We start from the raw sequence: 13,414 nt of genomic DNA, 5'->3' as shown, positions 1-13,414 counted from the left end.
CAGCCTTGACCTCCAACTTTCAACTTCAAATTTAAACTAACTGGTTCCCGCCCCGGATTCTCAAGACCCCTAGGTGGGCGCTCCCAATCCGCCTGGTCGTGCCCATTGGTGTGCTTCCTACCATGAGGGGGGGTAGCTAGGATTTTGTGGCAGATGGTACCTGGTGTGGGATGGTGTTATGTTGGGTGAATTATTCTTCTGTGACCACCTGGCGGCGCCAGGGCATCACATTCTCACTTCCTGTTAATTGCTCCTGTGTCAGGAAGGGGATAGCTGGCGGTGATTGGGCGCAGGCCTGGTGTGATGTCACAACCTTACGTGAGCACCGCCACCGCCTCCACCAGAGGTATAAGCCTCTTTATAGTAATTGGGGGTAATGTGAAATGAGAAGGCGTTGTAGTAGTCACAACCTTATGCGAGCACAGACAGCTCTGGGGTTGTTCTAGTAGTGGACAACCCCTTTAAATAAAAATCTAAAAAGCACTACCTTACATTTTCCTGTGTGCTCCTCTGTGTTTTATAATAAAGCTTTTTGAACTTAGCATTAAGCAGGCGACTGCGGTTTATTATTTGTGTGCGTTCCTGCGTGTGTACAATAAAGCTTTGTGAAGTAGAAAAAAAAAAAGGCTGAACACTACCATAGACACGCACTCAGACTGTCTATACTGCGCTGCCTTCTCTCTATGGTCCCACGGCTGGACGGAGGCGCGGCCTGGGGAAGCGTGACGTCATGGCTGTCTAGATAGCGCCGAGAAAGATGGCGGATAAGAAGAAGCTACAAGGAGGTGATATGGAGAGTGTGTGGGCCGATACGTGTTATGTGCGGGGTCTGGAGGGATGTGCCGCCATGTTGGTGGCGATGAGTGCAGCGTGTGCTAGTGGTGTCGTGCAGACATATTGGGTTACGTGCTGCTGATACTATTAATATGGTGAATTTTGGTATTTTTTGTGGTTGCTGTTCCCATCATTCAGCTCAGTAACAAAATGCTCATCTTGGTAAGTTGTTTCAACTTCACCAGGACCAGAAGAAGACGCAGAAGTGAACACTAAGCCTGTTTCTTCCAGTAATGGAGGGGAAAGCTCTGGCCGCAGCGCGGAGAAGAGGTCAGCAGTCGCCTCCGCGGAGGAGGATGGCTCCCAGCCCTGCCCATCCAAGCTGGCCAAGTTCGGCTTTGCATTTGGAGGTCAGAGCGGGAAGAAGCAGCCGTCCATATCCATAAAGCTTGGCGCGGCGGTACGTATCCGGCTCCATGCATGCTTCTCTTACATTGTGGGGTTTCTGGCTGTATAAAAGGAATAAGCATTGCTCCAACTTCCCTACTGAAAGGTGTGTGTACTGACAATCACTCCCTGCAGATGACACCGGCCACCATGAAACAACAGGCCATCTGCTCCCGACTATACCGAGGGGTCGGGAGCGGGAACCCTTCCCCTTTTATGGCTTCTTAAATGGTCTTTTTATTGTCTATTCATGACGTGTGGATTAATTCAAATTGGCACTTAATGCTGTGAATTACTGGTATCTTCCTGGTTAGCCAGGAAAGCAAGGAACACCACCCCTCAGGGAATAATGATATAAACCGACTGTCACCAAGGAATAGTTATTTCTGGAGAAAATGGAAAAAATCAATATGGGGTTAAAAATAGGTTTTCATTGACTGCCTGTAAAAGTATAAGGCGACAATATAATGTCTTTAGGGTTAAATATCAAATGTATGGGGTCACCCTATTCACCTGTTGACAATGGTGAAGGATCGGGCATGCTGCATTTGAGCATGTCCAATCCGTTGTTCCTGCTATAAATATGGGGATGCCAGAGGAAACCGAAGTGTGCTTGTCAGGCTAGGTCCACACTACGCTTGGCATTGTTGGAGGCATATATAAAGTAGCCACTGTCGGAATAGATGCCTTGCAACTATCCACCATAGTGGCCCATTATAACGAATCATGGGCTGGATAGGGTATATTTCTTTTCAGCAGCACAGTCTGCAGCACGTTCCTGGCCCTATTCACACTGCAGTTTTCACGTAGGAGAGCTATCCGCTTTGTTTTTATTTTACCTATAGTAATCTATGCAGCTGTTCACGTTACATCTTTTTCCTTGGACCAAGTGATCTGTGCAAAGTCATAGAGACGTGTGAGATTGACCTCTGTAACGCAAGTCTGAGTCAGTAAAAATATATGACAACATACAGATGCCATTCGTGTATGAGATAGGTGGAGAATCTTCCTTTTATTCTCTCATCTGATGAAACTCAAACTTAGGCGGTGTTCACATGTTGCTTTTTCCTGCAGCAAAACCTGCTCTTGGCAGTAAAAAAAAACAGGTTTTGTTGCATGTGTAAATAGTTGCATTTACCAAAAAAGCAGCAAAAAACACTGTAGCCATGCTTTCACTGGTGGGGAAAAAAACCTGCAAAAATGTTGAGTTGACATGCTGCTCCTTTCAAAAACGCAGCAATTTTCCATTTCAGTCTGGAAAAAAGAGTGCATGAGATTTCTGAAATCTGCCAGGCTGAAGACACCCTTGTCCTCCGTGTGGTGAATGTTACATTCCCTGTACGCTGAGTGCGCAGACGCTGGTGGACCTGGTCTTAGTGAGGTCATCAGAGATATGAGCGTTCAGTCAACAGCACATTTCTCCAGCCTCCAATCCAATATCTTAGAATCTGCTGTCTTTTCAGGTTGTGACTATTGGTGCATTATTGCATAGTGAGATTGATGTATATAAATGTATTTATTAATTTATGTTTTAGAAACCAAAGGAAACCCCTCCTGCCGTAGTTACTAAAAAGAGCATGGTGGCAGCAGCGTTTAATGAAGATGATGTAAGTGTGGGCATACAAATGGATGTTTTTATAGAGATTTGGAGTGAGTTGAATGCCTGCAGCACCTTCTACTTACAGACCTTATCCTTGGTGAACCTAAAGAAATCAATATTATTTATTATTATAGCGCCATTTATTCCATGGCGCTTTACAAGTGAAAGAGGGTATACGATCATTAACAGTACAAAACAGACCGGTATAGGAGGAGAGAGGACCCTGCCCGCGAGGGTTCACAGTCTATAGAGAATGGGTGATGGTACCATAGGTGAGGACAGAGCTGGTTGGGCAGTGGTGTACGGGACTGAGGGCTATTGTACGTTATAGGCTTGTTGGAAGAGGTGGGTCTTGAGGTTCCTCTTGAAGCTTTCCACGGTAGGGGAGTCTAATATGCTGAGTTAGAGCGTTCCAGAGTATGGGGGAGGCACGGGAGAAATCTTGTACGTGATTGTGGGAAGAGGAGATAAGAGAGGAGTAGAGATGGAGATCTTGTGAGGATCTGAGGTTGCGTGCAGGTAGGTACCGGGAGATTAGGTTACAGATGTAGGGAGGAGACAGGTTGTGGATGGCTTTGTATGTCATGGTTAAAGTTTTGAACTGGAGTCGTTGGGCGATGGGAAGCCAGTGAAGGGATTGGCAGAGTGGCGAGGCTGGGGAATAGCAAGGGGAGAGGTGGATTAAGCGGGCCGCTGAGTTTTGGATCGATTGGAGGGGTACAAGAGTGTTGGAAGGGAGGCCAGAGAGCAGGAGGTTGCAGTAGTCGAGGCGGGAGATGAGGGCATGCACTAATGTTTTTGCCGATTCTTGGTTAAGGAAAGCACTGCATGAGGTGAAGCCTGCATGAGGTGAAGAGGGCTTGGATGTGTGGCTTGAAGGATAGAGCAGAGTCGAGGGTTACTCCAAGGCAACGAGCTTGTGAGTCTGGGGAGAGTGAGCAACCATCAAGTTTGATGGAAAGGCTTGTTGGAGAAGATGAGTGAGGAGGAGGAAAGACAATGAACTCTGTTTTGTCCATGTTAAGATTTAGGAATCGCGCAAAGAAGAAGGATGAAATAGCAGACAGACATTGTGGGATTTTGGTTAGTAGAGAGGTAATGTCCAGAGAGGTAGATCTGTGTGTCATCGGCATAGAGATGTTACTGAAAGCCGTGGGACTCTGAGCTGTCCCAGGCCGAAGGTGTAGATGGAGAACCGCAGGGGTCCAAGAACTGAGCCTTGGCGGACACCGATAGATAAGGGTGAGATGAGGAAGTGGTGTGAGAATGGGAGAAGTTCGGTCGGTTAGATGTGAGGAGATCCAAGATGGGGTCAAGTCTCTGATGCCCAGAGATGAGAAAATCGGTACTAGGAGGGAATGGTCTACTGTGTCGAAGGCAGAGGACAGGTCCAGGAGGAGGAGGGTAGAGCAGTGTCGCTTGGCTTTGGCGGTTAGTAGATCATTGGTGACTGGTTAGGGCAGTTTCAGTAGAGTGATGTGGTCGGAAGCCAGATTGTAGCTGGTCAAACAGGGAGCAGGAAGAGAGGTATGAGGACAGTTCAAGATGGACATGGTGTTCCAGTAGTTTTGAGGCATAGGGGAGAAGGGATATGGGGCGATAGTTTGACACAGAGGATGGGTTAGGGGAGGGCTTTTTGAGGATGGGTGTAATGGAGGCATGTTTAATGCATGAGGGGAATACACCACTTGTTAGTGATAGGTTGAAGAGATGGGTTAGGGCTGGGATGAGGACTGCGGTGATATTGGGGATGAGGTGCGATGGGAGCGGGTCCAGTGCACAGGTGGTTAGATGTGATCTTGAGAGTAGAGTGGAAAGATTTGTTTTCTCTCATGGTGGAGAATCTGGATTTGGAGGAAGAGGGCTGAGTAGCTATAATGAGGGGCCGTGGTGATTGTGGGCCAAAGCTTGCTCTGATGTTGTCAATCTTCTCCTTGAAGAAAGAGGCAAAGTCTTCAGCTGAGAGGAGAGGGAGGTGGTGCAGGAGGATGGAGGAGAGAATTGAAAGTGTTGAATAGCTATTTAGGGTTGTGAGAGAGAGAGAGGATATGAGGGATGAGAAGTAGGTTTGTTTTGCAGCAGTGAGTGTGGACTTGAAAGTGGTGAGGGACTCTTTATATGCAATGAAGTGCTCAGTGGAATGAGACCTCTTCCATCTGCGCTCAGCAATTCTGGAAGCCCGTCTCAGTTCTTTAGTCTGACTCGTGTGCCAGGGTTGCCTGTTGATTGTGCGGGTTTTGGTGTGTGTGAGGGGGGGCAGCTGATTCGAGAGCTGCAGAGATTGTAGTGTTATATAAAGTGGCTGCAGCATCTGCATCATGTAGAAATGCAATGTCTGTGAGGGGGAGAAGAGACTGAGTGCGTGTAAATCAAGGTATTTGATATTTCTGCGAGGGTGTGAAAAATTGTGGAGGGGCGGTTGCATACTTGGAGAAGAGAGGGAAGAGAATGTGAGTAGGTTGTGGTCAGACAGGGGGAGAGGTTAGATAGGGAACAGAGGCGAGTGAAGATGAGGTCCAGTGTGTGGCCATCTTTGTGAGTAGCTGCAGAAGACCATTGGGTGGGGCCGAAGGAGGAAGAGAGTGTTAGAAGTTTGGAGACAGATGAGTGGGAATTGTCAATTGGGATATTGAAATCACCCATGATGATGGTGGGGATGTCGGTGGAAAGGAAGTGTAGTAGCCAGTTGGCGAAATGGTCAAAAAAGGCAGTGGCTGGTGGTAAATGACAGCCAGTTGAAGGTTGGAGGGGGCTTGGATGCGTACGGAGTGCACCTCAAACGATGGAAGCGTAACAGAGGGTGGTAGTGGAATTGGTGTAAAGGAGCATTGGTCGGACAGGAGCAAACCAACTCCTCCACCATGCTTGTTACTGGGGCGGGGGGTGTGAGACAGTTGGAGACCGCCATAAGAGAGTGCAGCAGGAGAGGCTGTGTCAGAGGGGGTGAGCTAGGTTTCAGAAATGGCGAGGAAGGAAAGTTTTAGTGATGAAAAGATCATGGATGTAGGATAGTTTGTTGCAGACAGAGCGAGTGTTCCATAGAGCTCCTGTTAGTGGGACTGGGGGAGCGGGGGCTGGGTGAATGGGTATGAGGTTAGAGAGGTTGCGGAAATTTGTGATAGGCTGTGGATGAGGGTTTGAAGTGACAATAGGGATGTGGAGAGGAGGACCTGGATTAGGAGAGATATCTCCAGCCGTGAGAGTGGGAGCAGGAGAGGCCATGAGATGGTCGTGTGTGTCTGGAGACAGTGGGTGAAATGCTGAGAAAAATATCTGAGGGGAAGGTGAGATGGGTGGGGAGGATGGAGGGAGAGATGAATAGTTCACTTTCTACTGCCCCCTCTGATCCCTAAACCCAGTAATGAAGTATTATAGGAGTGAAAGTGAAGGTAAACATAAACATGATGGATATCCAAAAGATGGATATGAATTGCTGAAATCTGGTCAAAATGTTTGGACATGCCGTAAATCCAAAAGAGAAGGGTTTAAATGAATTGTCTTCCCACTGAATGACATGGGCTCCTGCCATTGCTCAAACTTAATGATGGGGGTGGGGGAAGAGTTTATACAAGGGGAACGACATGTGAAAAGTGATACATTGACGCTGCTGTTAGGAAAAGTGACTGGAGGAGCTGCAGTACTGGAACGGCAGGGGAATGTATCGTAATATCTCAGGAGAGAGATGGGGATATATATACATATATATGTATATGTACCGTATGTGTGTATGTACGATTTTCACATGGGACTGCAGCAGCCAATCACTGGCTTCATTGTTACACCTTGGCAGTCTCACGTTGTACACCATCATTGCAGCGTAGTAAATACCGTTCATGGAGGCTGGGGGCAGCAGAACTGGGCAAGAGAGTGATTTAACCCAGAAGTATACCCCCCCCTTTCCCCCCCCCCCCCTCTTAAATATTCTGTCTCCTCCACCTTCCCCTTTTAATTCCTGTGGGTCAGTGTGTGGCAAATCTCCATCCCTATATTGGTGCTTTCCCAATGGATCCCCATGCATAGAGCACAGGCAGTTGTGTATGGAGCGTTGCCTGTTCCCATGGCTGACAGGATGGTGTTTTTATTGCTATTCTGTCTGTACAGTATGGAAACCTCTATGGTGAGATGCACAGAACTCGCTCCAATAATTACCATAGCAGCTGCCCATAGAGAAGCCAAAACTTGGGATGTTTCATGTTCCAGTAACTGATATCTACATCCCTTTCACATGCATCTTATTTGCTTAATGGCTAAAAAGTCCGACACATTTCATCCTGTACATATACTGCCTTGTGCTTTATACATGCGAGCTGTATTTCATGTAGATGTTTCTATTTGCAGAGTGAACCTGAAGAAATGCCCCCAGAAGCTAAGATGAGGATGAAAAATATTGGAAGGTAATGCTCCTTTTCTATAATCGTCTGGAGTTACACTGCCCCCTACAGGAGCGTCTTTGCATTGATCCTGAAAATGTTTGTGTTTTTTTCTTTTCCCTTAATTTATTGGCAGCCAGACTGGCTTGCAAAGTCTCCATAAGGAGAATAGTGTTCCCCCGTGGTCCCCACATAGCTTCCTCATGAGCCAGATCAGACACCCCATACTTTGCACTGACGAGGGGCAAGCACCCCAAAACACCGCGTCTGCAAATTGGGATTCTGATCTTGCATATATATCCTTTGCATATATATCCTAAGTCATATGCAAAGGATTGTTAACAATCCACATTTGACTTTCAGGATTGCTCCTTCCAATAGGTGGCGCTGCGCTAGAGTTTGTCTCCTGACCTGGAGAGACAATTTTTTTTTTTTTTTTTTTTTTTTCCCCTGTAATTCTCCTGCTTTGTAAAGGTGTTTCAGCACATAAACAAATCTGAATATACTGTTGGATACAAGTGGCATGCTGTTAGAACAGTGCAAATGCTGCATGTCTTCTATGTACACAAGTAATTGCATGATGTTGCATATTAGGCCGTGCATCTGTACAGTATGTCAGATGGTTTTCATGGTAGTATTTGTGCATTGGTGTGTGCTCTGTATCATTGATGCCATTAGATTAATGTCCTGATCAGGATCATATGGATACAACAGCACCCACTTACCTAACTTCATTAGAAATCTAGGAAAATAACTTTTTGTGATCCTCAATTTAGCCTGTCTATATGTGTCCCTATAGAATTGGTGTCTGCTGGACCCTTACTGATCACTGGTGGGGCTCGTATATCCGGAGTGTCACTGTTTGATGGCTCTCCTGCCACAACTCATGGAAAGAAAAAAAAAATCCCCACCAGTTTGATTGCAAGATTTTTTTTTTTTTTTTTCCTTGCCCAGTCTGTCAAGCAGCGATCAAAAAATGAAATTTTGGTGTTTTGGAATTTTTTAGCCGCTACGCCGTTTACCAATCAGATTCATTGATTTCATATTTTGCAAGATCAGGACGTTTGTGAATGCAGCAACACCAAAGGTGTGGGGGTGCTTTTTTTTGTTTTCTTAACCCTTTAATTTTCAATTGGGTCGAATAAGGGAGGGGGAGGGTGATTTGTTTTATTTATTTATTTTTTTAACTTTTACTAGTCCCCCTAGGGACATTTCTCTTGATCAGAGCAGCACCGCTCAGACCGGGAGAAATGATTATCTCCTGTAATCTGCAGTACTCAGCTGCTTCTTACAGGACCTTCTTACATGATCCTGTGCTATCATGACAACCATCGGATCCACATGATCACATTACGTGACTTCCGGTGGTGGCCTATGAGTATACAATTACCGCTCTCGCCGTTAAAATGGCGCTGTCACATCTTGACAGCACCATTTAGGGGTTAACAAGTATGGGTGAATATCTATTCCACTCGTACCTGCTAGGCACACATGTCAGCTGACATGTGCGCAGATCCCCGCCTGCAGCAGTAAGTGGGGATTAACACTATGACCGCAGGGATGTAATATTACTGCCCATGGTTTTTAAATGGTTAATCAGAAATGCACTGCACTTCGACCTGTGCTTCGAGGGCGAGCCTTTGTGGGTCAGGTGCTTTGTGTATATTCCTCCTCCTGATTCTTTATTGCATGCCCCCTTTTCTTTATTTAAATATCGCACCACGCCGCCACTGCTGCTGTTGGTGTACAAGACTCAGGAGGAGGAATATACACAGAGGACCTGACCCACAAATGCCCGCCCCCCCCCCCCCATGTGCACATCAATCAAAGTGCAGTGGATTTCTGCAACTTTGATCCCAGATATTTCAGCAATCATGCATCTGACCTTTCAACAAAAGCTATGCTTGGATTCAGCATCCTAGTGCCAGTATGGCACTGCCTTTACTTCATATAGTAAAATCTTGGTTGCTGGTTCCCTTTAAGCATATCTCAGTTCCTTGGTAGACTTCCTTCTTAAAGGGTTATTCCAGTGTTCATAGATATGTATTGTAGGGTAGAGCGTGTAAAAACAAGCACTTTTGTAATTTACTGCTTATTATGGCGTGTAGCAGTTCTTGAGATAGTAACACTTTTGTACACAGCTTGATGCCTATGAGACTGACCTCCGCTGCTACTTAGCTTGTAAGCACTGCGTTTATGCTGGCGAAGATTAGGAGGTAACAGTGTGCCCCAGCAATCCTGGCCGACTTCAAAGGAGTACGTGCAAGCTCAGGAGAAAAGAGCTAGCAGCGGTGGTCAGTGCCCAAGGCAACGAGCTGTACACAAGTGTTAAAGGGGTGGTTCACCCATATTTTTATTGTCTAGATCGATATTATATTGAGAAACAATGTTTCTCTCAAATACCTTGTGTTGTCAATAGTGCCTGTGAGAGGCGCTATTGCAGACCGCTGCTCCCCGTCCAGTGACGTACCCGTCCAATGCTGCCTCGTCACATCCGTGCAGGCGGCTACAGTCTTCCAGACTGAGCTGTGAGCAGTGTTTCACTGCTGTCACAGCCCATCTGCTCCCTCCTAGCACAGCACGGCGCATCTCCTGCTCCCCCCTCCCTCCTCCCTCCTCGCAGAACGCTGCAAGCAAGAGACGTGCTGTGAGGGAGGGAGGAGGAGCAGGGAGCAGATGGGCTCAGAATGCAGCCGGCTGCACGGATGTGACGAGGCAGCATTGGACGGGTACGTCACTGGACGGGGAGCAGCGGTCTGCAATAGCGCCTCTCACAGGCACTAAAGACAACACAAGGTATTTGAGAGAAACATTGTTTCTCAATATAATATCGATCTAACCATAAAAAATATGGGTGAACCACCCCTTTTAATGTCTGAACAATGGTTGAAAATATTAAGCAAAATTGCTTAATTTACAATTCTTACCTGACAACCCATTTACAAAGATTGTTTTTTAACAAAACAAAAAACTTATGGCACATTCTATGACATAAGTGTGGCCATGCAATTAAATAAGAGCAAAGGCTCACAGCCTACTCCATCAAACATTAGCACACAAAAAGAGAGGCGTTTTACAGGAAAAATGTAAAGGGATTTATTGGTATACAAAGGTTAAAACCAATTAATTCACATAAATACAATGAGTAGTATTACAATAAGACCAAAGAAGTAAGACAACAATGAGAGGTGGGTGGGCGAGCCTGGACCAGCACTTAAATTACATCACATCACAGCACTGCTCTTAGTAAAGGTAACCCCTCCCAACCATCGAACCAGCCACATGGCTAACGTATAAGTCCCAGCGGGAGAAGGAGAGAGCGGAAAGACATATTACCATTCAGGCATGACTGTGCTGGAAAAGGCAGGCGGTTGAAGGGAGCCCCCAGAGACACCCGACGTACGTTTCCCAGTGTTTATGCTGGCTTAATCATGGGTGATACTACTCATTGTTTCTGTGTGAATGAATTGGTTTTAACCTTTTGTATACCAATAAAGCCTTTTACATTTTTCCTCTAAAACTCCTCTTTTTGTGTGCTAAAGATTTGTTTTTTACAGGGTTTGTATCAAGATTAGAAGTTTCGCCTTTATCCGTTGGATAGGGAATATCACAATCAGTGGAAACCGCCCCCCCCCCCCCCCATTGGCCCTGAGAATAGGGCTTTGAAGAGCATGTGCACGCTTGTTCACTCCCTTCATTTCAGTGGGACCACCAGAGACTTCTGAGCACTGCACTTGGCTATCTTTGGCTTTACCTTTGAGAATGAATGGAGCAGTGCTGTGTGCTCAACCTCTACTTCATGCAATTGGTGCTATTCAGAGGCCCGATCTTGGGATCATTATGCATCACAATGTCAAACCATCTGTGACCAGGAAGTCGTAGGATAAGGGTACGCTCACACGAGTGTAAAAATCGGACGAGTGCAATGCGAGAAAATCACATTGCACTCTGACCAATGGTGGTGAATGAGGAAGAGTAGTTGGTCAGCTTTTCTCGCATTCAGATTCTTGATGTGATAAAAGCGTCAGCATGCTGCGATTTTCTGCTACAGCCATATCCCTCGCACCCAATCAAGTGAATGGGTGCGACAGATACATCGGACTGCACTCGGATGTTATCCCAGTGCAGTGCGATATACGCACAGGCTGACAATGGAGGAGATGGGGGGGGGGGGGGGAATTAACCCCTCCCTCTTCTCCGCAGTGCCCGCCCTTAGCTTCACAGCTGTGACCCGATTGCAGGATCAGGTCCCAGTCACATGACACTCGGTTCATGCTCACAGCAGAGGCTGAGCCGGGAGTCATTAGCAGGTCGCATCGGATGCCATACGTTCGTGTGAGTCCAGCCTAAGGGAGTATCTTCTAATCCTGGTACAAACCCTTCAAGATCACACACATACTGCTTAGTGGGCTATTCCCAACACACATTGTACAGGGCCATGCTGCAGTTCTCCTCGGTGGGTGTCCAGGAGTGCCAATTTGCAGGGAAAATTAGGCTGTTTACCTTCTATCTGAAAGTAATCCCAGGAGACACTGCAGTTTCATGCCATCGTTTGGGGATGGAAGTGACCTATACTACTGTTGTCAAATATTCATAGTGCACAAAGGTTTCTTTTAAGTACTAAAAGAAGCATCCCCTTACACTGTACTGGAATTTCACAACCTTCTGTTTGCTTGACCACATAGGGACACGCCAACCTCATCAGGACCAAACTCATTCAACAAAGGCAAGCATGGATTCTCGGACAGCCAGAAGCTCTGGGAGAGGAATATTAAGTCACAGCTGGAGCGGGTTCCAGATAACTGAATAGTGGACAGGGATTGTGGGTTGATCTGACGTTCAAATCTGTATTTTTTTTTTTTTTTTTTTTTTTTATTTTTTATTTTTTTTTTCTTCCTTCCCCCGGATGGATACCCCTGCAATTGGAATAAGGCATTTTGTTTTTGAAGGAATTTGTATGGCACAGAAACAAATATGAATTGTAATTATGTTTTGTACCGAGTTGTTCTGCTGTTTGTTTAGTTTTCATTTACTGTCAATGGGAATAAACACTTGTTTTGTCCATTGGAGTGTCTGCTTCTTGCTTCTGAGGTTCCTACCACTGCCCATTTTATATATGGATGAATAGGATTGTGAATCACACTGCTTTCTTCAGTAATACAGGCAATATGGTTCGTTCTGACGGTGACATGTTGTGCTGCATCAGGTTTAATACAATAATTATGTCTAAGGTCGTATATTATCACAACTTTGTGTCCTTATTGCACCTTTCTGTATGGGGTACAGTGTCAATACAGTAGCAAAGTGTGGTTTTGTTTTTTATTTCAAAACCATGAAATGAAACCTTAATTTATGTGAATGTAGCTTATTAGGCAACAGCCAAGCTTACAAGTCTTGCACTAGGTTTTAGATGCATTTTCTACATGCTCGACAAGTGGCCGTAGTCTGTGTGGAAGTGGGCTGTTCTAAATGCCATTGTTAAGGAGAAATTCCATAGTTTCGGGAAATCTTAACCGTGAAAGTCAGCTGTAATCTCGAATAGAAGGTCGCGGAGAAATTCAGACCACACAATATAGCTGGTATGAATTCCTTTCTCAGTGAAAAGCAGGTGCACATGTAAGGCCGGTTTCACACATCCGGCTTTTCGCCGGTTTGCCGGATCCGGCGCTCTCCCATACAGTGACTACAGTACAGTGACAGCGCAACAAGCGCCGGTCACATGCTGTCATGTGACCGGCGCATGTGACCCGGAAGTTACAGCGCTGTCACTGTACTGTATTGTCTGTACGGGAGAGCGCCGGATCCGGTAAACCGGCGAAAAGCCGGATGTGTGAAACCGGCCTAACGTGCATTTATTATCACAAGCCTTTTTATAGAACCATAATGGGTTAATCTTTTAGCATAATTCCTAATTCTAACATTGGTTTGGTTATATTAAAAGCATATGCAAAAACTTGTGACATTTATTCATTTTTTTGGGACTTCCCCTCCTGTGTGCCAAATCCATAACTTGCAGAGTTTTTGTCACGTAGCACCTTAGCCATGGATCCGAACTTTGTAGCCAGTCATCATCATTATCAATCTCTTCATTCTGTTCCCTTGTTTCATTATATCAGCTGCTGACCTTGGTGTAGACATGCTTACAGTATCTTGTTACTTATATAGAAAAGAAAGCTTGGTTATAGAAAAGGCATATAGAAAAAAAATATCGGATTCTCACAGT

At 45.8% G+C, this 13,414-nt stretch overlaps 1 protein-coding gene across 1 annotated transcript; it reads left to right on the top strand.

Annotated features, from left to right (window-relative positions):
* Positions 1-680: 680 nt before the first annotated feature.
* Positions 681-12,255, top strand: PCNP (PEST proteolytic signal containing nuclear protein). The gene is made up of 5 exons (XM_075336519.1): positions 681-785; positions 1,020-1,234; positions 2,757-2,828; positions 7,160-7,215; positions 11,877-12,255. The coding sequence occupies exons 1-5, from the start codon at positions 758-760 to the stop codon at positions 11,995-11,997; spliced, it is 492 nt and encodes a 163-aa protein (XP_075192634.1). The 5' UTR covers positions 681-757; the 3' UTR covers positions 11,998-12,255.
* Positions 12,256-13,414: the final 1,159 nt, after the last annotated feature.

Source organism: Anomaloglossus baeobatrachus, chromosome 2, assembly GCF_048569485.1.
Source record: "Anomaloglossus baeobatrachus isolate aAnoBae1 chromosome 2, aAnoBae1.hap1, whole genome shotgun sequence".
In the NCBI taxonomy this organism is placed as follows: Eukaryota; Metazoa; Chordata; class Amphibia; order Anura; family Aromobatidae; genus Anomaloglossus; species Anomaloglossus baeobatrachus.
This window is presented reverse-complemented; position numbering and strand designations above follow the sequence as displayed.